General features: G+C 41.9%; 1 protein-coding gene across 1 annotated transcript in view; it reads left to right on the top strand.

The window, feature by feature from the left end:
- LOC115794817 (interleukin-1 receptor accessory protein-like 1) overlaps window positions 1-26,769 on the top strand; it is a 323,647-nt gene that overhangs the window by 151,001 nt on the left and 145,877 nt on the right. Inside the window, exon 5 of the mRNA XM_030750478.1 lies at window positions 2,965-3,118. Within this exon, the coding sequence (XP_030606338.1) occupies window positions 2,965-3,118 (154 nt within the window). The remainder of the gene's footprint in view (window positions 1-2,964; window positions 3,119-26,769) is intronic.

Raw genomic sequence — 26,769 nt, 5'->3', positions numbered from 1 at the left:
TGCTGATTTCTACTCTGATATGGACTGGGTAATGTGTTAGGGATGAAAGTGTGTCAGATCAGTTGATGGAAATGAAAATGATCAACCTACAGAGGCTGAATTCAAAGATACACTGAAAATCAAAGTGAAAAAATGATGAAGCAGGCTAGTCCATTTTGCTGAAATATCATTGCAGCAACTCAGAATGGTACTCAGTAGTTTGTATGCCCCCCACATGCTTATATGCATGCCTGACAACTTCAGGGCTCCTAATGAGATGATGGATGGTGTCCTGGGGGATCTCACCCAGATCTGGACCAGGACATCATCAGCTCCTGGACAGTCTGGGATGCAACCTGGCAGCATTAGTTGGACTGAAACATAATGTCTCAGAGGTGTTCTATTGGGTTTAGGTCAGGTGAGCATGGGGGGTCAATGTATCAATTCCTTCATCCTCCAGGAACTGGCTGCATATTTTTGCCAGATGAGGTCAGCCATTATCGTGCACCAGGAGCAACGCAGGACCCACGGCACCAGCGTAGAGTCTGATAATGGGTCCAAGGAGTTCATCCTGATACCTAATGGCAGTCAGTTGTTGTTGTCTAGCCTGTAGAGGTCAGTGTGTCCCTTCATGGATATGCCTCCTCAGACCATCACTGACCCACCACCAAACCAGTCATGCTGAACGATGTTACGGACAGCATAACATTCTTCACGGCTTCTCCAGACCCTTTCATACCTGTTACATGTGCTCAGGCTGAACCTGCGCTCATTTGTGAAAATCACAGGGCACCAATGGTGAACCTGCCAATTCTGGTATTCTATGGCGAATGCCAGTCGGGCTCCATGATTCCACCCAGCAAGCACAGGGTCCACTAGAGGATGTCCGGCCCTCAGGCCACCCTCATGAAATCTATTTGATTGTTTGGTCAGAGACATTCACATCAGTAGCTGCTGGAGGTCATTTTGTAGCTCTGGCAGTGCTTATCCTGGTCCTCCTTGCATAATGAAATAGATACCGGTCCTGCTGATGGGTTAAGGACCTTCTACGGCCCTGTCCAGCTCTCCTACAGTAACTGTCTCCTGGAATCTCCTCCATGCTCTTGAGACTGTGCTGGGAGACACAGCAAACCTTGTGCCATCCTGGAAGAGTTGGACTACCTGTGCAACCTTTGTAGGGTCCAGGTATCACCTCAAGCTACCAGCAGTGACACTGACCCTAGCCAAATGCAAAACTAGTGAAAAACAGAAAAGATAAGGAGGGAAAAAATGTCAGTAGCCTCCACCTGTAAAGCCATTCTTGTTTTGGGGGTTGTCTCATTGTTGCCCTTCTAGTGCACCTGTTGTTAATTTCATTAACACCAAAGCAGCTGAAACTGATTAACAACCCCCTCTGCTACTGAACTGACCAGATCAATATCCCAGCGATTTAATTGACTTGATGCTGAACTCTCAATAAAAAGTGATCCTTTTGCACAATACTGTGCAAAAATCTTGTCACCCTGCTTTTCTTTTTATGAGCTTAAAAGTCAGTACTTTGTATGTACACCTTTATTCTCCAGCACAGCCTGAACTCTCTGAGGCAGCTTTCTTGTCATTTCTTTAAGTCTTCCTCAGGAATAGTTTTCCAGGCTTCTTGAAGGACATTCAAAGCTCTTCTTTGGATGTTTCTGCCTTTAATTCTGTTCTCTGTCAGGATGATCCCACACTTCAATGTTGAGGTCCGGGCTCTGGGGAGGCCAATCCATGACTGATAGTGTTCACTTGTGTGTTTTTTCTATCCAGCTATGCTTTTACTGCACTGACAGTGTGTTTGGGATCATTGTCGTGCTACAAAATGAAGCCATTTCCAATCAGATGCTTCTTGTGTAAGTTGGCATATCTCAGCCTTTTCTTCCTGTTTGGCTGCTTTTACTATTTTGGTCCTCCCCTTGTCCAGTTTCCTCAAACTTTTTAACAACACACTGTACACCGTGCTGAAACATGCCAAGTTTTCACCTAACAGCTGACCTCCTCCATACATATTGATGATTGAACCAGAATTTTTAAAATTTGGATTCATCACTCCATCAAACCCGTTGCCACTGATTTTCTGTCCAGTTTTTGTGTAGTTTGGCATACCTCAGCCTTTTCCTCCCTGTTTCCCTTCATTAAGAACGGCTTCTTAACAGCCACCCTTCCACTGAGACCATTTTTGATGAGGCTTCAGTGAACAGTAGACGGATCAACTGAAGGGTCAGGTGCGTCTCTCAGATCCTGTTTCAGGTCTTTGCTGGATTGTTTCCTATTTCTTAAGGATGTGATTTCATCTGCTGTAGATGTTTTAGGCCTGCTGCTTCCTCTTTTGTCCTCCACTTGTCCGATTTCCTTAAATTTATTAAGGACACACTGCACGCCATGCTGCGATATGCCAGGTTTTCAGGCTAATAACTTTTTGGGAATCACCTCATTGGTGCAGAAATACTATTTTATGCCCATCAAACTGTGTTATCCTTGGCATTTTTCATAGATTCAACTAAAGAAATGGAACATGGGATGTGTTTTTGCAACAGGCTGCTAGTAACGAAGCGCTAAGTTGCCTGTTAAACTCAGCACAAACATGTGGGATGATGACCAGTCACTGGGCCGAGTTTGATGTGATATACAATGGCAGCTTTCCATTGAGGGTCCTATAGTAACATATGCCTGTCACGTCTTTGAGACAGCAAAGACCATGCAACTTTTCATATAAGATGACATGATGAGTGCTCATCTGCAGCAATAAACCCTGAGGGCAGAGTGCTAAAGCAGAGGCAGATACATGCCTAAAAATCAAATCATCATAATCCTGGACAGGGGGAAAACTAGATACACTCGGTATGATATTTGAACGCAAGTTTGTCGTCATGAAATGTGACAGTTATTGATGCCCTCACCCTGTCAGTGCCCGTGCTCTATACTTACAAGCTGTATCTGCATGCTCTTGTTTTGTCTCTGTAAAAATAGGAGTGCAAGCCAAAGCAGTGGAGACAAACCATCGAGAGGAGGAGGGACACTCTGTCCATCAAGGAAGTACGGGAAGATGACATTGGGAATTACACGTGTGAACTGCCGTTTGGGAACTTTGTGGTGCGAAGGACTACTGAGCTATCAGTCACAGGTAAAGAAGTATCTTCATTTAATTTCATTTAATTTTTTTTCCCTGCCGCTTTTGTGGAGATTTTCACTGAAGTGTTAGGAACCGCAGCAAAAATAGCAAGAATCAATGGAGAACTTTTTCCATTCAGTGCGTTTCTAAACAAATGCACTTCCACAGAACATCCTTTTTGTTGCTAATGCTTTTGTGTGCACAGTCCGGTGAGTATTTTCCACAGTTGCTTCGGGCTGTTGTTGTTAAAAAAATAAATAAAAAAAGGCTTTTAAAGCTGCACCTTTTTGCCAAAGTGTCGCAGTCAATAGCATAGCTGTGACTTCCAGGCTGCTTTAATTGCTTAAGCAGTGGAATTCACCCAGAGCCACTTCAGCACTTTTTTTTTTTTTTTTTTTCTGAAGGCTGCTGAAATATTTAAGTCTGAACCTAAAGCAGGTGACAGATTTCTTGTCAGTGACACATCTAAGTTTGACACGGCATGCCCTGTGGATAGGAAGCACCCACAATTTACAACTTAATTATCTCTTCTTTTTTTTTTCTAAACATATAGAGTGTGAAGGGAATCAGGCTAGGGAGTTTTCCTGAGTGAAGTGTGTGATCAATAAACAGCATCTTTATTTTTTTATTGTTGTCTGCTTTATTTATTTGAATCTTGTGCCAGAGCCTCCTACTGGTTTTAAAGTTTTCCTCTACTAAGCCTTAAACATAATCAGTCTTCAGGGAGATAAGGTCGCTTGCTGGATATAAAATGGGCCCCGCATCACTGATCTGAACCAGTGGAAAATGCTAATGTAAAAGTGGAGCTCGTATTCTTTTTTCTGCTTTCACACGACCACAACTTCTCTTCTCTGTGACTCATTTGGCTCGGTGCACCTTTCCTGTGCAAGCTCACGTCTACAAGGATACAAACAAATGCCAGATGACACATGCCTGGGAGAAAAAACAGAGCAAAGTGAAGAGGTTTGGGACCGGCGGAGAAGCTGTTACGTTTCAGCACGTCGTCATCATCGCCTCCATTGTGGTGTGACGGTCAGACGGAGTGATTCCTGTTAACTGCTACGGGATTGCACATTGTAGTACTTTTTTTTTTTTTTTTTTTGAGAGACTCCAGTGAAGGCCGAGCAAAGTCGTACATCATTTTCTCGCCAGCCTCAAAATGTCATCCCAGCAGTCTTAATCTCTCTATCTACTGTAGAGACATTCAGCATTTCAAAACAGGTAGCAAAAGATGATTAATGATTGGATCGTGGCAGTAAAGGAGGCATTTATGACGTTTTAGAAAGAAATATACTCTTCAAGTAGTCTGCTATAGGTGTGGATTTTGTTTGTTTTTTTTCCTTCTCACCCAGGGCATGTTGGGTAGACTAGATGGATGGATGGGCGTCTCCTTTTCAATGAAAGGGAAGTGATTTTAATTACTTTAGTCTAAGTCTATAATAGTAGTAGCAGGTCACTGGATGCACCTAGTGGCATACAAACTGAAAAATTTTTCCACAAACTGACCTTTAGTGTAAGTTTTAAGATACAATATTTTTTCCTCAAGGCAAAAAAGTGTAATACAAGCTCGCATTGTTATTTCTCTAAACTTGGTGTTCTTTTTATCTTTCGGAAAGCAACGCCAGCGTTCACTCTGCTTGTGGCTCGGTTGCTTTCTTTTTAGACAGAATTGCTTTCCTCGGAGTTTTGGGTTTATTTATATATTTTCCGGTTTTGATTGAAGAAGTTTGGAGTTTTTGCACGGAGTGTTTTTCTTTTGTGCAGCCCTGCCATGGTGGCTGTACCGATCAGGCTAACTAGCCTGTAGTTTTGATGCATCTCCCGCTTCTTTGTGCTGTCAGTGCTTCTGTACACATGAAATGCATCATGTCCTAAGGAAGGAGATTTTGTTCTTGGAAAGAACTCCTCTGTCTGGTGTTTTAGATTAGCAGTTGTAGAAGCTTTCATAATCTGGCTGAATCACAATCCGTAAGCATTGTAAAATAATTCTTAAGAACACTTAAAAATAAGCATCCGCTGGTTTCATACTGAAACTGTTCTCACTTGTTTGGGCAAAACATCCGAGTTTGTCTAATTTTCTCAATTAATCATGTTAACAAGCATTCTAGGGTTCAGTTGTTTAGGAAATTGTCAGCCATTTATCCACATTATGTTCCTAGCTAAAAGGCCAGTTGGAAAAAAAAAAAGATAAAATTCAACAAGAGTAACAATATGGCATTGCAAACAAACTCTTCTTTCAAATTAAGATAGAAAAGAACGTTTCTCCAAACTGTGGTGTGGTTCATGCCTTGATTTTTGGTCCACAATTCAGTTCACACATCAGGATTTTTATTTTTTTAACCTTATGGTTCAGTCGCATTAGAGTAAAAACAGGATGAAAACCTCCTCGCAACCAGTAAAAATAAGTGTTTGTCTTGTCATTGCATTAAATTTTTATTTCTTTTTCAGTGAATAATTGAAAATAGTCGCACTTGTTGCACAGAGGTTGAGCAGAAAACACCCTCAGTCTCTGGGTGGCCACATTTGATTGCAAGGCAATCGCACAGATTGCCTGGTGGGAAGCAACTTGTCTCCAAACAATTGCAGTCTGACTCAGAGTGACTGCAGTTACTTTCAGTAAGGTCTCAAGGTGTTTTCACTTGAAACCCTGGGTGGTAATGACCCACACCTTTTTCACACCCGTGCTCATGTGATGACACACATCATCAATAGTGGGTCAAAGACCACCTCCAAAGGCAACAACCCCCACTAAGGTTTACATATGTGGGACTCTCCACCTTTTGGTTTTAGAACTGAAGAGGCATCTTGGATAAGAGGTGAAACGTCCAGTCGCCTTTTGTCAAAAGGCAAAGTGTTGCAACCAACCCGAGTCATTCTGTGCTCAGGAGTGCAACTGTCATGGTCCTGGGCCAGTGGCCCAGTGTTTTATGTTCCTGTTGTATAGTTCTGTTTTATTATGGTTTCTGTCTCCCTGTGCTCTTGTGTGCTAATGTGTTATCCCTAGGTGTCTAGTCTGTGTGTTCAGTGTGAGGTTACTTCCTGTTTTATTTTGGTAGGTCTCTGGTCCTTATGCTTTAGGTTTAGTTTTGCTTCCTGTGTTTCCTTCCCAGCTGTTTCCCATTTGCCCATTTCCTAGTGTGTACATATTGTCTGTGTTCCAGTTAGTTCTTTGTCGCGTCATTAGTTGTTCTCCGCTGTCATTTTGGAAAGTCAAGTCATTTCTCGTCACTCCCTGTCTGGATTGATTCCAGGGAGGGTTCATGTTTTGTAGCTCATGTGTGTAAATAAAAACCGAGTGTTCAAACACCATCCCGGAGTCTGCATTTGGGGTCCTCCTTCCTGCCTGCTCAGCGGTGAACCGTGACAGCAACTCATCTGTTTGCAGTATGGGACTCAACTCAAATGGTTGCCAGCTGGTTGCATTCTGGTTATATTCCTATATAAAAGGAAAGTTGATGAGTGCCTATATTATTTTGCAATTAAATCATCGTCCTGCAGCAACTACGTCACTATTTGTGGAGGAATTTGTTTCAATCTATGAGGTTCTGGCTGGTTTCTGAATGTAAGTAGGTGATGTGAATCTCTGTTAATGTAGGCAGCAAATGATTAGCACTTTCCCCCAGTTAGTCACAGTTTGTCACCATATAATCACAAACAGATTGCATGTAATTACCAGCTTGACCCCATCCATTCTCAAACTGATAGCAGACTTGACTGTGAGTGGTTGCAGACCTGCTCCCTGTCCCTGATTGGAAGATCACTGAGTGAGCATGGACCTTTGGATTACAGTGTCGCTTTCAGCATCATTACACACCTACTGTTTTTGTTGCTAGCTCATCTAGCCACAAAAACCGGTAGCGCCGGTCTCTGGCTGCATGACTGCAGATGCTCGTCTCTGGATGAGTGATCTGGAACGATCATGTCGTTGTGTGCCTTGTGTGCACAATGACAATGAGTTGAATCAAACATTTAACATCTGGAAGTTTACACATAACCTGAAAAATATGACACTTTAATATGTACAGTACTTGGCTCCTCCTCATGTTTCTAGTCAAGTTTAAAAACTGCAGCATCATAGATACACACCAGAGAGGCAGCAGTGCTGTTTATGATGTTATGTTTGGTTAGCAAATCAACACTGCAATGTAAGAAGTGCTGTTTTACTGCTGAAGCCAGCTGGGGGTCCAGAATCACACTGTTGTTGCTGCTGTGTGCTTTGGGACTCTGTACATGTCGAATTTTAGTTTCACCTTGCAAATATCGTCCTGGACTCCTTGGCCCTTCAACCAATCATAAGCACGTTTCTTCCCCAGTACTGTCAAACATGACCAATTTTCTGGTCCCTTTCACTTCCAATAATTCACTCTAGCTCACTCTAAATGGCATCCTCTGCCAAAATACTAATAAAAGCCTGGACATCATTTTGGTCATCAATATAGACGATGTAGTAAAATGTGGGTTACTGCTGTCTTTGCTGCCAACAGTGGCGACAGCTAACATAGTTCCTTTTATAATATAACTCTTGAGAAATTCCAGGAACTTTTGAATAAGATGGTAAATCGGTACATTCCCGATTTGCAAAAGGGAATCAAGGACTCCGGATGGTTTTCCAGCCTTGGACTTTACATCTGGATACTTTCTTTTCTAATCTGGAATAAGTATACATGAACCTTCATATAATATTATCTTCAACCTTGGACAGAAAATTACAATTCACTTTTAAAACCCTTGTCACTCCCCTCTTTATCAACAGCCTACAGCTGCTCTCAAAGCAGTGCAGTGGGACAAAAGGTCAGACTCCATTTGATTATAATGAGCACAGCTAAAATCATAATGAGCTCCCTCACTGGGTGATTGGAAGCGACATTCATTTTTAAATGAAATTTGTGGTTTTATGACTTCTTTGTAAGGTGCACTGTTTGATGTCTCAGATTAAACGGCACAGAATAAAGAAGCGGTGATGAAACGGAGATACAGGAGAGCAGCAACTTTGGTGTGTAAAATAGACTGTCAGTGTAGCTAATGAGCTGGGACTGATGCTGTTAACCTGCTTTTTTTTTTCTTATTTTCTTATTTTCAACTGCAATGCGATGAACTGTATTTCCTTTTTTTTTTGTGGGGGGGGGAGTGAAGTGTATGCTGTGCACGTAAATAGCCAAAATGCCTGAGAGCTTGAAAACAATCATGAAAATCTCTCCCAACGTTAAGTGTTCCTGCCTCCCTCCTCACACTGACTCTTCCTTTCACCTCGTATTTTGCATGTCTTTCAAGTCTGAACATTTTGAATTGACAGATCTGACACTGTGGTAGCTTTGTGGCTTAAAGCAATTTTTGATGCAACACTTCTTTTAACAGTCTTTCAGTCTGGCACATTCAAAACCAATTTCTCTTGAGTGAACAATACTTTGTGGCTAGATAGTGTCGTGCTATTTCAGGGCCTTGCTTACTATTGAATATTATTGCATAGCAACATGACTGGTTCAAAATTTTTTTTAAAAAAGCATTATTTTGCTTCCCGAGCCCAACCACTGCTCTTGAGTGATGGGAACCTTTTCCTTGTGTGTTCTCTGTGATGCATTTATAAGCTAGGGGCTGTTTTCTGCAAATGTAGACTGTGAGGTATAACACAAGTGCAGTACAGATTATAGTACAGTGGAGATCACGGCTGTTTATTGCTTTCACCCTGAGTTACTGTAGGAACATGACAAGTAAGGACACCTTTGCACCTTTGCCTAACTTGTTTGCAAAATACAATAAAGACGAGTCCAATGTCTTAACTTTTATTTTGAGATGAGGTCCTATATTTATTTGTTAGGAAACATGAAAACAATCCAGCAGAAGGGTTCTATTTTAATTTTCTCTGCTATGCATTAGTGACTCATTGACGATCTGTGGTAGTAACATGCTCTCATCTCTATAATGTTTATCTTATCTGGACAAGATTAATAGCACAACAATGCCAGAGCTGCACCCAACACACAGCAGGACTGTGATAAGATCTCAGCCAGGTGTTAAATGCAGTTTGTAAAGCCGCGTTCTTGTAACCCTCTCAGGTCTGAGTCGTCACAGGTGACGGCCTCAACTGTAATCCTAGCGCTAACTCCAGGCAGTAAATATTAAATATTAATAATGATATATTATGAATTAGTCTTTACAGCAAGGCAGTGATACTTAGGCTGCCTCCTTACTGTTAACAAAATGAAATGAAATACAGTTGATGATGCAGCAAAGGAATCGTATAGAAGTACGACCATGACCTTCAGCAGGAACATCCGAGGCTTTAGGGAAAACCTTTGTTTGTTTTCAATAAATGAAATCATTGTTTGTTTTGTTTTTTTGCATCCTGGACCTGCACATCTTGGATGTCATTACCTATAATATATGCAATCCTGTCACCGTGATGAATGCAACAGCTGAAACATATTGACTTTTTAATACTTCGGTCCGGTCCATTGTTCTTCAGGAGGAGCCAGACGACTTTAGTTTTGCTGAGTAAAACTAAATGTGGCATTTGTTTTGGTGGTGGCGGTGAAAGGAACATTAATAGCTTGTGGCACAAGAACAGCAGCAGCAGTAACTTCAAATATCCACTCAGCATTCAGTCACTTACAGTGTAAACTAATTTTGTGGACAGTAAAATGTTAACAGGGCCTCTAACTGCTCAAACTATTTACCTCTTCGGCTCAGTATGACTCTCCTGCCGCCTTTCTGTTCTCCCGAGTACAGTATTTGTCCTGCCAGGACCATTTGATGGCTATTACCCAACTCTCTCCAATCCCTGAGTTGACTCATTAGCATATGAAGAAGGTTGGAATATAATATGTCCTTTTAATTGATGGAAGATAATTAATTTAGTCAAGGTGCCAGGGAAGAAAAGACGGAGACGAGTGGATTTGGAAAGTAATCCTTTTGTTCTCGTGAATTAGATAAACCATGTAATCAGCAGGTGCTTGATGAGGTTTATTAATTGTTGTATCCTTCTTATGTCATTACCTTTGATATTTTGTCATTTTATTAGAGAACATACTTGTGAATAAAAATGAAGCTCGTCCCCTATTCTGGAAGTCTTCTGTGAAATGAATTCATCGTCTCCCGCTGTGGTCGATGGTGCGTTTCCACTCTTTGAAGCCTCAGGAGTGAGTTATTTATTATAATGCGCTGTCATGCGAACTTCCAAAACTTAAGTGTGTCTTAAGTCAAAAGTAAGTTTTCATAAGTGACCTGTAAAGAAGAATACACACAGATACTCGATGAGTCTCGGGGCTGAGTTCACAATCATTTATTTATTTATTTTTTTAATGTCATGTCCTTGGCGAGAAAATATTATCTTCACACCCTGATGCTGCTCTGAAGCAGTGACACAAGTCCTTATGCGCGCTGTTCTCGGCACACATCACTTCACAGTGGGGATGCGGTGGATTAATTAAGGTTGTCACTCAAACATCTGGTTGCTGTGGAAATGGGCTAAAAATGTCTTCTGGCTCTTCCTTGGGCTCTTTGGTGTAAAGTTAATGTAGCTTGGTGAATGGACACAGTCAGGACATCACCAGCTCCTGGAGTGACCATCATCAGTTTCTGTCAGTCACATACATATCGCCTTTCACAAGGTAAAAGGGTGCATTTTAAAATCCTGACCGTGATATTTTCCTGACCAAATGTTTTTGATGCTTTAGCTTACCAGCTGGGAAAACAAAAGTAAACATCATTATGTAAAAAAAGGTTGTATCCAAAGTTGGAGCACTGTGAAGGTAAAGAAGGAAATGCCTTCAAATGCCTCTAGCCTCCGAGTGTGGGGTCTGTTTCTAATGTAACCTGGAAATGTACCGGTCAGTGCTTCCATTCAGCTGGGCTAAACAACCATCTCTTAACAATATTAGTGACTTTGAACGTGTCGTTGTTGTTGGTGGCAGACGGGCTGGTCTGAGTATTTCAGAAACTGCTGATCTGCTGGGATTTTCCCACCCAATCCTTTCTAGGGTTTACAGAGAATCTGGAAAAGAGAAAATATCCAGTGAGTAGCAGTTCTCTGGGAGAAGATGGCTTGTTAAACCCTTTAAGATCGAGTGTGTCACCACTGAGACATCTTTGAATTACCGTAATTACCGTATGTCCTATCAGACATCTGATGAGTCTCAATTCTGTTGCAACACTCGGATGGTAGGGTCAGAATTTAGCATAAACAGCATGAAGGCATGGGTCCATCTTGCCTTGTTTCTACAGTTCAGGCTGCCGGTGGTGGTGTAATGGTGTGTGGGGAAATTTTCTTGGCACACTTTTGACCCCTTAGTACAAACTGAGCACTGTTTAAACGCCACAGCCTACCTGAGTATTGTTGCTAACCACGTCCATCCCTTTGTGTACCCATCTTCTGGTGGCCGCATCCAGCAGGATAACTCACCACGTCACAGTGCTTATATGATCTCAAGCTGGTTTCTTCACTGCACTCACATGGCCAGATCTCCTCCTTTTTAATGAGTTCATTAAACCAAATCCAACTGCATAACAAAAATAACCCTTTCATTATTGCTGACTGTATTGGTAGCTCACATGTACATCAGGAGTTTGTGAGGCACACTGTAAGCACAGCAGTCAAATGAGGCCATCTTTAGCTTATTTTATTCATTATTAGAAAAATACTGACATGGTTGAATTATTCAATTAAACATTATATAGCAGTAATTAGCGCAACATACCAAAGCTATGTCTGTGTAGATTCTCAGTCATCCAGGTCATAGTAGTCTCTGGAGCTTGAAAAAGGCGACTGGACTTCTTTTTGTTTCTTGAAGACGTTTCACCTCCCATATGTGTCAGGCTTGTCAGAGAAACTCAGAAGAATTTTCTCCAAGCATGACATCTCAGTATACTTCAAACCAAGTCACACCCTAAGACAAAAACTGGTTCATCCCAAGGACAAACCCGCCAAACACAAGATCAGCGATGTAGTGTATGCTGTTCAGTGCAGTGAAGAGTGCTCGGACCTCTACATTGGTGAAACCAAACAGCCTCTTCACAAACGAATGGCACAACATAGAAGAGCCACCTCGACAGGACAAGATTCAGCAGTACATCTGCATCTGAAGGAAAAAGGGCACTCTTTTGAGGATGCCAATGTTCACATTTTGGACAGGGAAAACAGATGGTTTGAAAGAGGAGTGAAAGAAGCCATCTATGTCCACTGTGAACAACCATCATTGAACAGAGGAGGTGGATTACGTCACCAACTTTCCCCCGCTTACAGTGCTGTCCTGAGCTCCCTTCCCAGACGTCTCAACCCCCATTCACACCTTTGTTCCAGTGACCTCAATAGGCCACAGGAAACAATGGAGCGGAGTCCTAAATTGGTTTCAACTGAAACCACTGATTAAATATGACCCACGCCCCCTTCACACCTGGGCACATGTGTTCACGCACATGATCAATAGAGGGTCATAACCACCTCCAGGGGACTACGCCCACAGGGGTTTAAATACCTGGGTCTCTCCACCATTTGGTTGAGAACTGAAGAAGCCTTTCGGATGAGAGGTGAAACGTCTTCAAGAAACAAAAAGAAGTCCAGTCGCCTTTTTCAAGCTCCAGAGAATACCAAAGCTATATTTTTAAACATATTTTTTAAGGTCTGGGTAAGAGAAGGCTGAAAAGAGCTGACTGGTTTAATTAATCTTCCATAATTTTAAACTCTAATTAATACAGGGACAAATGGGCAACCTGGATGGAAATGGGGTGGTGCGGGGATAGATGGTTAATACTTTCTCTAGGTAGATTCCCTGAGAGCATGAAGGCAGCCATATGCAGTTATGAAATGCACTTCAGGTGGAGAGAAGAGCTCTTGAAACATGATGGATGTCATTTTTATCAATTGGAATCTTTTTTTTTTTTTTTTTTTCTTTTTTTCCCGTGGGCCCCAGTGGTTATTTTCCTAAACCAATTACTGAAAGGGGATCTCTGGAGAATCTGAAGAGGTGGTTCCATGCGCATTTATGATATTACAAAACTGTAATATGCTTGTATTTCTGAGAAACCTACACTAACTTAACTGAACAGCAGGGTAATTCTGAACAAAGCACCGAGATGGCAGGTTATTTGTGTTATTATTGGTTTAGTATTATATGATTTACAATACCACATTTTTTATCACCTTCATTTTCTGCCCCACTGTTTGTCACGTCCCACTGCTGCCATAATCTCATACCCTGGTCAAGCCTAAATATCAATCAGAGGCAAAAGGCAGAACCAGAGGCTTTTCTTTACTGCCTGTAATGGAAAGCCTCTTTTTTTTCCTGTTTTCTTGATCTTCTTCAGCTGACATCCACTAAATTGTGCAGTCAACTATGGCACCAAATTGAGCGTCATGTTGTGAAAGGACACGGGTATGATAACGCCATTCAGAAATCAATGTGACATTTTGCCACCTGAGGTCTATCTTACGATTCTCCGGTAAACAAAATCCCGTGTGGCTGTCGTGCGATTGGCATCAGTGTGGAATAGGAGGGAAATAAATCTATGCGGCGCATAAGGAGGCTTCAGCGTGCAAACATTTGTCGGTTTTAAGCACAAAATGTGATATTTTGTGGATTTATTCCAAAAAAAAGTCTGTTCCTCTGTGTTTTCTTCTTTTTTTTAATACATCGTCTTTGACCTCCACTCGCACACAGACACATGTCAGGTGTATAAAAAAAAGGACTTTTACTGTGTAAGAACATGTGGAACAATGTAAGAAATGCTGAAAGCCTCGTTGAGACACGCCTGGCCTAAATGGCACCAAATGTTGCCTTTGAAAACGTTCAGATTCATTACCTCCAAGTCTTGCGATCAACATTTTAATTCCTTAATGACTGGAAAGGCTGGAGGTTAGGAACAAATTGTTTCCACACTCACTCCCCTTCATCACTATTAACAAGGAAGTTTTATATTTTACCCGGCTTCGATTCATTACTAGCCGTGCCCCTCTGCTGACCATACCACATGTCAAAATTTAATTTGGGCTTATGACATAATTGGGTCTCATTTATGACACAGAATGAGCTATCTTCGCTGTTGCGCTCCTTATTTGTGATTTAGGTTGATGAGATTTTTTTTTTCCTCCCCTTCTCTTGTGCAGCTCTAATTTGCAGAAGGCATGTCAGCTGGAGAAATCTTTAACAAAATTGCTTTGAGGATGATCAGTGAAATGTTGCCTTTCCCATGGTGGATCATTAACTTTTTGCCTTCTTGCTAATTCACATGCAACATCATTTTTACAACATTATTGCAGGATAACAACATATTTAGCAAGTGATTATTTTATTATGGACTAACCTACATCTGTGTTTTCATGATTGTTATTAAAAAGAGCAATGACACAGCCCAAGGTGACATCTTTAGTTTTGCCTAACCAACAGTAGTGGCAGCAGGTGAAGGCTAACTAGGAGGAAACTAAGGTTGAGCTTAAATAAAAGTAGATGCTGTCAAAAATATAACATAATGGCATATTCTAGTGGAATGTGTGTATAATCCAAGTTAAAGGTGTTTGTTGTGTCCTCTGTTGGAGCTTGCAGGGCCACCGTAGAAAAGCATCATTTGAGAAGCCTGAATAAGACCATCATCATTTAGTATTTTTGGCTTGACAAATGACTTATGATGTAGCAGTTATGGTAATGGTTGTCTTTTATTCTTCTGGTAATTGGCAGATTGATTAACTGACTTTGTTTCATTGCTATTCAGTACAGTGCTCTGCCCCAGCTGAGTCATATTCCTGTTAAATGAGGTTGATTTTTAAAGGGGCAGTTCACCCCAGAGTCAACTATACACATTTTTTTTTTCTTTAGCATGTGGTGCTATTCATCCATCTGCTTTATTTTGAGGATGTTGCCTTCTCATAATAACAATAGAACAAGATTGTGACTGCATTATTGCTCTCATAGCCAGAAAGAAAATCCACTCTCTCTTTAATGAACTCATGATGCGGATATTGCTGTTGTTGTTGTTGGTGTTTTCATGTACAAACTGTTGTCTTTCTGTGAAACTACTCCACTCACTGTGCAGACTGACGCTTAAACCTAGCTTACGTTATGTTACAGTCACAGTAGAGAAAACGGTGGCACAGCTAAAATTATTGCAAATGTGTGCAATAAATTTGCAGTCTCGTTGCCTTAAAAGGGGAAGCATTGAAGATGAAAACCAGGTCTGCAACCACTCACTTTAAGTTGCATCAAGAGGGCAATAAAGCAGTAATAAGATGGAGTCAGTTTGCTATCAGTTAGCAACTGAATGGGGTCAAGCGTACAATTAAATGTGGCCTGTTTTTTTTTAAATGATCCTTTATTTATCCAAGTAAAAGTCTCATTGAGATAAAAGCTCTTTTTCAAGAGAGATCTGTCCAAGAAGGCAGCCGAAGTGTGTGATAATACTGCAATTAAGTGTAATAAATTGGCAAAAATCACAACTCTGCTGCACAGATTTCACAATAGAGACTTACAAATCCAGTCAGAACCTCATAAGGGATTCGACTCTGTTTCATAGAACTTAAACAGAAATTCCTCCACAAATGGTGATGTAGTTGCTGCAGGATGGCGATTTAACTGCAAAATGCCATCAGCTTGTTTTATATAGGAATATAACCAGCATACAAACAGCTGAGTCGAGTTGTGTTCATCGAGCAGACTGACTCAGACTGATTACAGACAAACACAGACAGACTGATTGGCAGTGATTGCAGTCAGTCTGCAATTGTTTGGAGACAGGTTGCCCCCCCGCCAGGTGGCCTGTGCATTTACTACTTGCCATTTGTCACCGAATGCAACAAAATTCAGTGCAATCACCAGGCAACCAAGGATGTTGCTGTCCTATTTTTTTTACTCTCGTGTGACTGAGCCATTAAAGGAATCACGATGCAGACCTTGTTGTTCATGGTTACGATGCATCAAGTGAGCAGCAGCAGAGAATTTCAGGTTTTACCTACATGATAGCAGTCTCCTTCAGCCACCATAACCAGCTGGAATAAATGGCTTTGTATGCAGTTTGTTTTGATTAGGCTATGCTTTTATTATCTGTTGTACTTACTATTATCAAGTGGATGCCATCAAGTCAGAATATTCTGCCATACAACAAGAATTTATGGGCAAAACTGGCTTCCCTGTAAAGAAAAATTTAGTACTGTTTAATGTCAATTTGGACATTTATTTCTAAAAACTACATTAAATTTTCATGGGCAGCACAGTGGGACAGTGGCTAGGACTGTCGCCTCACAGCAAGAAGGTCCTGGATTTGAATCCACCGGCCAAGCACGGGTTGCATTAATTAGTGATTCTTAATTGGCCGCAGGCGTGAAGGTGAGGGTAAATTGTTGTCTGTCTCTGTGTTGGCCCTGTGACAGACTGGCAGCCTATTCAGGCTGTACCCCGCCTCTCGCCTTGTGACAGCTGGGGGAGGCTCCAGCCCCACCGCGACCCTGAATTGGATAAGTGGATGGAATTGGATAGATAGATGGATAGCTTCATTCACTCCTATTCAATAAGGATGGTCTCGCATTTGTCTTTCAGGTAAATTGCAGCCTGTGATGTGCAAAAGGGTGTAAAGAGGCGCCTTTCAGCCGACGGTGGCACCATAAATGTTTACATCCAGTCGCATGCTTGTGATGGGAAAAATAAAAAGGATAGTTTAAAGAGTATAGATGGATAAATAGCGCTACAGGCCACATGAACTGTCCCTTTAAAGAAGAAAGCATTCCTTTTGTCCTCATGCTCTACTCGGTACATTTTCAGCATGCGACACCTCCCCCCAGTCAGTGCTGTGACTCTCCACTGTGCCCAGCTGTTTGCCGTAGCTCCCTTGTTTTGAGCAATGCCCCCATCCCCCCTGTGGTTTGGCAGGCAGTTTGTTATGCGTTCCCCTGCCATCAGTACTCAACCCAGAGAGTCAACTCACCCCTGCGTTCTGATCAATCCAGCAGTGTGTGTATGTGAGTGTGTATACTGCAGTGCACACTCAGCATCCCAGTGGGTTTCCACCTGCTGGTGCCACCAAAGGAGCTGCGCACAGGAGATGTGATTGCAGAGCTTTACAGCAAGGGAGGATGTGGGCGAAACAGGAGAGAAAATATCTGAGCGCGAAGCATGTGCAGAGCACACCGTCCTCAGAGTGGAGTGGTTACTTGGTTACTGTATATCAGCACAGGCTTTAATTTAACTGAAGTACTGCTAGTGTATAGTTGCCAGTCGCTTTTAGGATTTGCAGGCAAAGGTGGTTTTATCCTTTGAATCCCAGAGATAAAACATTCATAGATGCAGAGCTTGGGGAAATCTGTCTTCCTGCATTTGTATTCCTCTATATCCTTAGGTGATCTACTGTTTGTATTGTTTGATTCTATGAAACACTGACAGGTAATTGGCAATGTGTTTTCTGGATGCCTGTATTTTTTTTTTTTTGGCTCGTCCTGCAGATCTGAGCCCTGTGAACAAACTGGCGAGGGAGAGCTCCAGGAATTAGTTTGACTTGGCAAGCTTTCCACAAGGTGAGATGACTTTGATCAGTGTCCCCCCGTTTGTTGAGGTGGCACTTTCTGGGCATGAGCGCTGTTTTAAGCAAACAAAAGACTATCTCTCTTGGCATTTCATCAATACTCATAGGACTACCAAGGATGGACTGAGGTTTTTGATACATTTTTGTACTAAATATCTTGTTGACATACAGTACATGGCATTATGACGCATGGGTAAACGCAGTAGATATATATATCTCATCCGAAAGGCTTCTTCAGTTCTAAAACCAGTGGTGGAGAGTCCCAGGGTTGTCCCTTGGAGGTGTTTGCTGACCCACTATTGTTCATGTGTATAATCACATGCACCGAGGTGTAAAAGAAAAAAATAAAAAGGACCCGGGTCATTACATTTACCATTGTGAAACTTTAAAGAAGTCCAGTCGCCTTTTTTTCAAGCTCCAGAGACTATAGATACTGAAATCTTTTGAGCAAACCTTGGTAGTTGCACACACCGGTATCAGTGGTAATTCAGTCAGGACCACTATAGTCAAAAGATGAATGTTATTCCCATGTGCAGTAAGTTCTGTTTGGCTCTGTTCTGGGACCTCGTGCTGCTCTAGGTGCAGTAGCAGCAGCTGCTTATATAACATACCCTGTATGTGAGTCTGATTCAGTGCATAGAAAGGTAACGGCTTAAGGGACCGGCATGGATGTGCATTGTTCGTAGCTAGAGCCCACACAGAGCTTTGCTGACAGTCTTCTACACATTGTAGCTGTATGCTGTCACCATGGGGCTGCTTTAATAATATGCGGACGGTCCCGTCCAGCTTCCTCTGGATTCTGTCGTCAGGCACCGAGCACAAAAATGTCTTTGTTGGTTTGGGTGAAGGCATTTCCCTCGTTGCCGGGTGTCAGAAACAGCAGGTTTGATTCTTGCGAAGGAGTCACTCACGTGACTCATCTAGTGACGTCACTGCCCAGCCAATCAGTCGCATACAGTCTGTTGGTGCGACTTGGTTCACTTGGAACCCCGGCTGAGTAGGTACTAAAAAAGTACCTGGTAAAAAGTACTACCACCTAAAGAAAAACCCTAAAAGTTGAGTAGAGTTGAGCAGAGTAGGTACTAGTAGGAAAAAGGCCTAAGAGCTCGACTGATATAGGGTTTTTATCAGATACAATGCAGATATTTTGTGATTTAAAGATTTGATATTCCAATATATTGACTTTTTTTTTTTTTTCTTGGACACACAAAAAAACCCACATTTCCTAAATATTTGTTGTGGGGCTTAATTATTTACTCATTTACTCATCTCTCATTTGCCCTGCATGACTACTTGGATCAGCCGATGTCACAGAGTGCCTTACAGACAAACACTCATAACATGGCTGAAGGGGGTTTCTCATGTGTCTTTTTTTTTTACTTTTTTTGATTTTCATTTATCTGCCATTATAAATGCTGATACCAATAGATCAGCAAATATTGACCGATAATATTAGCCCACCAATAAATTGGTCAGTTTCTCGATACTCTTGTTTATGCTTGTTTTGCTGTCAGAAATCACAGCCTTACTGAAGTCTCATTTTAGATATTTGGGGGGGTGTTCTCTTTGTGGTGAACTGCGCTGTTTCTTTCTTCGTGTTCAGCACCACTTTTAAACCAGTCACCATTCCCTCTATGCATAGCGTCATCCCTCTCTGGGTATGTGCTTTTGGTTTTGTGGACGATTGCATATCTGCGTAGGATGAATACCCCAAATCCTTGACTCGATGTAGCCAAATACCTGTGCAAATGGACACAAATCTGGTACCATGAATTCCACGTTAGCCATCAGCTAATGTTGTCAGGCATCTGCTGAGATTGTGAGGGGAGCCTGAGTTTGTAGTCTCCTGAATTAGCACTGTGTTGACTTCTCAGATGATGTAGGATCTTGTGGTTTATCAATATCAGCAAAACCACTGAGTTTAGCTGATATTGATGTTACTGTGTGCTCTCTATTCCATTCATTAAGGCTTTTTCATCCACTTCTGCCTTTGCTACTTTAGCACATAGTTGTCTGCTCCATCATATGTGGTTAGCACAGATTTTAAAAAGGAATAAACCAGTCATTTTACTGGCTGAGAAAATGATGCATCCCTACTCTTAGCTATTTATATTCCACTTTCCTCCAGCTCGTCTTCATTTGGTGCTGGTGGGCAGTCTAAATGACAATCTAAATGGCAGGTGCACTTGTTTAGAAATGATTGTTTGTGTTCTTGGCTCGCCTGCACTGGTCTTTGTTCATGTGTGATTAAATCAGCCTCTATATTGAAATCTGAACCCGGATCCGATTTGCGTGAATATCTGCTGAAACTTTGTTGCCCAAGAGACGAGGCCTATGCGGAACAGGTGAACCCGAGCAACAGATGCAATGCTGATTTGAACAGATGGCGAAAAAAAATGCAAAAAGGTCAGGTGGTCTGTGCCTGTGCTGCAACAGCAGCACATTGATTGGGTTCTCTTTAGGCAGGAAGACAGAAGCACCGCCTATAATCCCCCTGCATAAAAGGGGGATCAAGAGCTTATAGCCCCTAATTACGAACGGTGGGAAACGATTTGACATATTCTTCATCTTTTGACAGGTATAATGATGCTTTTCTTGAACTTTAACTGAACAAGTACATTTAAAATAAGAAATATGTTCCAACTCAGCCCTGCACCTACTCTCTGCTCCACTTATCAATTCATTGTAATCTTCTTGCATCATGATTAAAGATTTATATGCGATTAAAACAAAATGACACAAAAAAATGTTTAAGATCCCCAAACCGACCATCACCTTTTCAGCGATCTTCTCTCATACATCTTGTCAATATCTATCAATTAGAAAACTGTGCTTACAAATGCTCCTCTGACACACCATACATCTGGGATTGCTAATTAAGATGATGTGTTACATAATTAATGCCTTCACTCTGCTAATTAGCGCTCACTTAGTGCTTTAGCTTTTGAGATGTGAAAATCAGTGCTAAACGAGTGCTAATGTGATTCCACACCGCAGTGGCGTGGAGCAAGAGATCATAGTGGGAGATGCAGAAAACCAAAAGTCCTTCCTCGGGAACCTTCAGACACGTCCGCCTTGGTTAACTGGAAAAACACGAAGGACTCGTGCGGGTGTCTGGGGTTTTATGAGCGTTGCTGTTGGGTTGATTTTGAGTGACTTTAGATTTACAGGCCCTCCTCAAGGCCGCGAGTACATAACTCTCGAAGACCCCCCCACTTTTTTTTTTTTTCTCTTGCTTTCACGATCTCTGACAGTTTGTAGAAACGACCCATCAAGGACACTTCAGCCACGTGTCAATCCACTGACTCTGCCAGAGAGATAAGAAGGTGGGAAGGGACAGCGGATGGCACTCTTGCATAATTTATACTGAGCAAAAATCAATTTTGGGGCATAAATTACTCCGATGTTAATTAGTTGCAGATTGGTCTTTTACAAAGGGTGCATCTGAAATCACCTCGGGGAGAGACTCGCTGCACCAAGATGAGACCCAATTGTTCAGCTGGTGACAATTTCACATGATGTTATGATGGAAAATTAGGCTTGTTACTTACTTGGAGCGTGACCAAAGTATTTTCAGAGGATGAAATAGTTCCTATGAATGCAGATTTTTTTTTTCCCTCCCCCTACTGGTAAGAGCAGGAACTCCCACAAAGACGTCAACTAAATCCTCTCATACCGCCCCCACCCCATCCTCGCTCTTTCACACGCCGACACACACCCTTAACACTGCACTCACGCGTGCTGGGACGCCACCGCACAAAGCACCCTCGGTCAGGGAGATTGCTTACCAGCGCTTAGTTCAGTGGCGATGCCCACTTGGGCCTTGATGTAATGGAAATTGATTGCGCTGCTCCCGGGCTACACTGTCATGACAAGTTATTTTAATGGCACTAAAGCAGGCTTATGTTGAAGTTTAAGGAAGGGTGGGTGGGGAGTTAGAGGCAGAGCAATGACTTGGGGCATATTTGCAGCATTGCAACTCATTTTATTTATTTATGAGATTACACAATAGTTTTCAAAAAAAAAAGAGAGAGAGAGAGCGAGAGGGGTAGACCACAAGTTTTCAATGACACTGGGAAGAAAATGATGGGTGAGGGTGGGTGACAGTTTAGAAATGGGTCTAGATTAACCAGAAGATCTAATTAAAGGTTGATTTGTGATACCTTCTGTATGTTTAGGTGTCAGTTCAAAGACAAAACAGTATAGCGCATACAAGCAATATACTGTATATGCCCATTATTGTATTCATATATGCCCATTATTGCAGTGCTAACCTATCTTGGGGAGAGGAAGGAAATTCTCAGCCAAGATGAAATCTGTCGTTTATTGGCCTCACACAGGTAATGGCTGCAGCATAAGAGCTGTGACAGGAAGAACTTTTCCATGTTCTTTTTGTGCCTCCACTTTTTGTTTCCTTCCCCGTCTGGACTTGAGATATAATAGAAATAATAAAGAAAAACTCTCCAGCCTGATCGCGCTTCTTCAGCTACTGGTGAGGTCATTTCCTGTCAGCAAGTTATATTCAGGTGACTCCCAGTGGAGGTTGTGTGTGACTTGCTGACATGTGCATTTTGTGTTATTAGAGGAGACTTGGCCATTCTTTGCTATGGGCAAACATCTGCAGACTTCTGCCACTATCCCACTACCCCCCCCCCCCCCCCAACACACACACACACACACAAACACACACGCCTTTAGACTAAGCAAAATCATTTATATTACAAGCAAAAGACATGCAGGCCTCAGAAATGAGTGCTTAAGAGCCTCATAACACAATCAGTTCCTAATTTATTTTAAAGTTTAATGGCATTTTGAGTTTAATGGCATTTCAGATTGCAGTGTCTCTGTAATAAATTATGATGGCTCATGCATGAGCACTTCAAGTAATGTGTTTTCCTCATGTTTTGTCCGCAGGCCAATTAAGGCTCACTGCGTGACAGTCTGGCCAAATCAAAAGGTCCCCGCACTCCTTGACGGCTAAAGCAGCCAATTATAATACTGCGCTGGGGCTGAGACTCCCGTCACCGCCCACCACGAGCGATCATTACCACATGTGTGGGTTGGACGGAGTCCGCAGGCAGCGTATTGATTACGGCGTTGCAAACCGATCTTGCACTTTGGCCCGAAGGAGCGCGGCTGTCACAGTTAACAGTGATGAAGGTGTCAAGTTGGAATTTGGGGCAAGTGGCAAACACACTATACATACACATACACAAAGACGCACATGCTCCGCTGTGCTCATTGCCCCGTGCTGGTGTCACTGTCCACAGTGCACAGCGGTGAGCCTCATCACACGGGTCAGCAGAGCCAGGACCTCGCTCACACTCTGCTTGATCATCTGAACAAGTCCGGAAATTAACTTTGATGTGGAATTTCTGTGGGTGAGCCACTCAGGTCCACGAGGGGGGTGGCTGGTCAGCTACCTCTGTGGGCGAAATTTGTCTGAGAGAGGAGGAGTGTGTGAGAGAGGTGGCAAGAAGTCTCCCCCATGTATTCAACTAGGAGCCACTCCTCACTTCAAATGTGCTTAATTCATATTCAGCTCACATGAAGTTGTGGGCTTATAGAGCTAGATTTAATACATCTCGGCTCTCTGTGTGACAGACCCAGCCCATGTCTAAATTAGATTGTAATTTCAATGAACTATCTCTTACAATACATACAGCGACAGACCTGTGATTACCACTAAGAGCCGCAGCTCGGTGGCGTAAGAAAGAGCTTTGATTTGTCTGCCTTCTTGCGTTTGTGTATTTGTGGTGTTGATGAATGAAGCACCGCCATTTTGCACAATTACAGTGACCCACAGTGGACATGATGGCAACTGACAGCTTTTTATTTCCCGCCTTATATCAAGCCAAATATCATGTCAACAAGATCACAGAGAAAAAAACAGAAAGTTTGTTTCTGTTGTCAGTTTGTGAAAATCATCCATTTCTGTGGTTAAAGCTGTGCAGATCAATAGTTTTTATGGCAGCAGCAGATCTGCTGAGTGCCTCTGTTATGACACACATCACTCCCAGTGACACATCACCTCATGATGAACTTCCTTTGGTTTTATGGCCTTTAGCTTGTTCCACAACCCCTGAGTAGCCTAATAAAACAAAGGTATGCGTTTACTGCATTGGCAGTATGTTTGGGATCATCGCCATGCTGAAAAATGAAGCTGTTGCCAATCTGTTGCTTTTCCAAATAGTGCTGCGTGGTGGATCAAAATCTGAAGGCAGTTTTCTCCGTTCATAATTCCATCAATTTTGACAAGATCGCCCAACACCACTGGGTGAAATGCAGCTTCAAACCATGACAGAGCCTCCACCGTGTTTTACAAATGGCTGCAGACGCTCACTGTTGGACCTCTCTCCCAAACCTCCTCCATATATCTTCTTACTATAATGATGGTAGTGTGTCTGTTCCCTAACTCCTCCTAGACACGTTAATCAGTCTAGATGAAACTTACTGTATAAACTGCCCAGGGTACCAGGATTATGATGATGATACTTTATTGATCCCACATTGGGGAAATTACAGTTAACAGAACACCCGTCCAAGAAGACAAACAAACATTATCAACATCTATATAGCTTTTTGGAATATTTTTTATGCCACTCAAATCCTTCTGAATTATATATATGATGTGTAGTAGCTAATCTCAAAAAGGAACAGTGTACATTATAAATATATTTTCCTAAACAATTTTTAGTGCAGTGGGGTCACTGGAAAGTGTTGTCATGTGTAACTGTAAATAAATGTTCATCAGTGACACTAACAGTGCCTGTAATTGATTACTTTGTCCTGTACAATGAATATGTAGCTTGCAAAGAAGGACAATAAACACAATACATGTTTTTGATTGTTTCTCCCGGTTTACTTTAAGAATGACAGCCACCCTTCCTCTGAGACATTTCTGATGAGGCTTCAGTGAACAGTAGATGCATCTCTCAGGCCTTGTCAGGTTTTTGCTGTTTCTTTAGGACATGACTTTCAGATACTGGCTGAAGATGGGTTTTAGCCCTCCTACTTCTTTTGTCCTCCACTTGTCCAGTTTGTTCATTTATTTTTTTAATTTTTTTTTTAGGACACACTGCGCTGTGTGCCAAGATATGCCAGGTTTTAGCTCTTTGGGAATCACCTTGTTGGTGCAAAAATGCAATTTTATGCCTGTCAAACTGTGTTATCATTGGCATTTTTCACAGATTGAACTTAAGAAATGGAACATGTTACTGTATGTTCTCTTTTTTGTGACAGGCTGCTAGTAACAAAGTGCCTAAAAATCCAATTTAATCCAATTTGGGTTCTTTGCAAAGTGGTCTGTTATATGTAGAAACAGCACTGAAAATGGTCGGGTATAACAAATGAACAAAAAAGTAGCCAATGCCCAAAGAAAACAGACCTTCAGAAAGCCTGGAGAACTAATGCACAAGACCACTTTAGCACCCACGCACCCACCCAAAGGTGTGGCTCCTCGGAAGCACAACAGAAAGAAATGAAGAGTGGCTCAAGACTTTTGCACAGTTCTGTATAGTCACAAAAACGTAAGCTGCTACAACCATTGAATTCCCCATTGAATTAAATGACTAATATCATTATTAATAGCATACAGTGAACTCCAAGATTTCATAACAGAAGAACTCATTTTAATGAGAAAATGTAAACAGCTACATTAATTCAGCACGACTGCAAGTTTACAAAGAAAAAAAAAAAGAGCCAGTAAAAATAATACAAAAAGAATATGAGAAAATTTCTTGAGATATTTAACATGACAAAAAAAAAACTTACATAGAAAAGAGTTTCATTTCTTCTTCATATAGTAGGAAAATCGTGTCAAAATAACAAAAAAGGCTCCCAGTATTGTGACGTTACTACGAGTAAAACACAGATTTCCCTTTGTCCTCATAATGAATAAGAATTTTCGTACTTATTGGCCTGAAGAAGCTGTTGCATAGTTCCCTACATACAGCCCTAGTATGAGTTCCCTTAGAGGCTCTTCATTGTTGGGGAATATGTTTCTCTTCTGCTGTTATAGCCACAGACATGCGAGAGTTTATTTATATTCTAACGTTATGCTGCCTTACTTAATTTGTTGTTTCTACAAATCTGCTTCAGTGTGATGATTTCTTTTGATAAATGGGTGAAAAGGGTCAAATGCAGCAGCCAGGGGTGCGATCCTGCTGTTGCACGTGTCAGCGGACTGTTCTTAAAAACGTTTCAGTCGGGCTCTGGGACCGCCCCTGCTCCTCTAAGTGGATACATGAAACACATGAGTTGGGGAGAGCAGCTGTAGCAATGAGCAAGTCAGACAGAGCATTAAAAGGAAATGGGTTGCAGAGTGGCTTGCAGATGCCCAACAACTATAGGCAGAAGCAGCTTAAATAGTGTGCTCTGTAGAGGGATATGAGCTGATGAATGCAGACACTGAGATCAGCAGGATTGCAGCTGAGCTCGTCTCTGTGGCCTCCTTGAACCGATGTTACGCTCGATTTAAGGATTCTGCTTTAGTATCGATCAAAGACCCACCTGCGTTACATGAAGACAGCGACGCTGCAGTGCTGTGTTCACGCTACACTCAGCTCCTGTAACGTTTTTGCTTGAAGTACATCAGCTCTTCTGCTTCTTTATTTAGATACCGAATAGTATAATTCTCTCATCCAAACATAAAGTATGACCTGTCTTTTTTGTTATGACCTGACCGGGATCTTATTGAGAGAGCATTTTTAGTGTGGTAATGGAATAATAAAGAATTTTCATGTGACAAGCGTGGTGTGCAGTAAGTTTCTGTCAAATGTGATTTTTATCCTTGAGGGATTTTTAAATTCCTAAAGTAAATGGAACAGAAAGTAGAATAATTGCAAGGTGCAGAAACTTGTCACTCCTACTCCGAACCTGGACTGTTCTGACACATCTCGGAAGACTAATAATGTGCCCCCCCCCCCCCCCCAAAAAAAGCTCACTTGTAATGAGTCACACTTTTTGCAGAACCCATGTCTCAGTGTTCCTGAGATTTGAATCTTGCATAAATTTCTGTCACTCGTCCTGTCATGTATGCACAGCACACCTCTGCTAAATTACTGCTGTGGAATTAAGAGTTGAAATCGATGGCGGTTCACAGCTTTCACCTGGACCGCCGTGCTTCATGGGAAAATCAGGCTGTCCGATCATTTCGCACAAGCGGT

Source organism: Archocentrus centrarchus, chromosome 2, assembly GCF_007364275.1.
Source record: "Archocentrus centrarchus isolate MPI-CPG fArcCen1 chromosome 2, fArcCen1, whole genome shotgun sequence".
NCBI classification, from domain to species: domain Eukaryota; kingdom Metazoa; phylum Chordata; class Actinopteri; order Cichliformes; family Cichlidae; genus Archocentrus; species Archocentrus centrarchus.
Note: the sequence above shows the minus strand (reverse complement) of the source record. Positions and strands in the feature narration are given on the sequence as shown.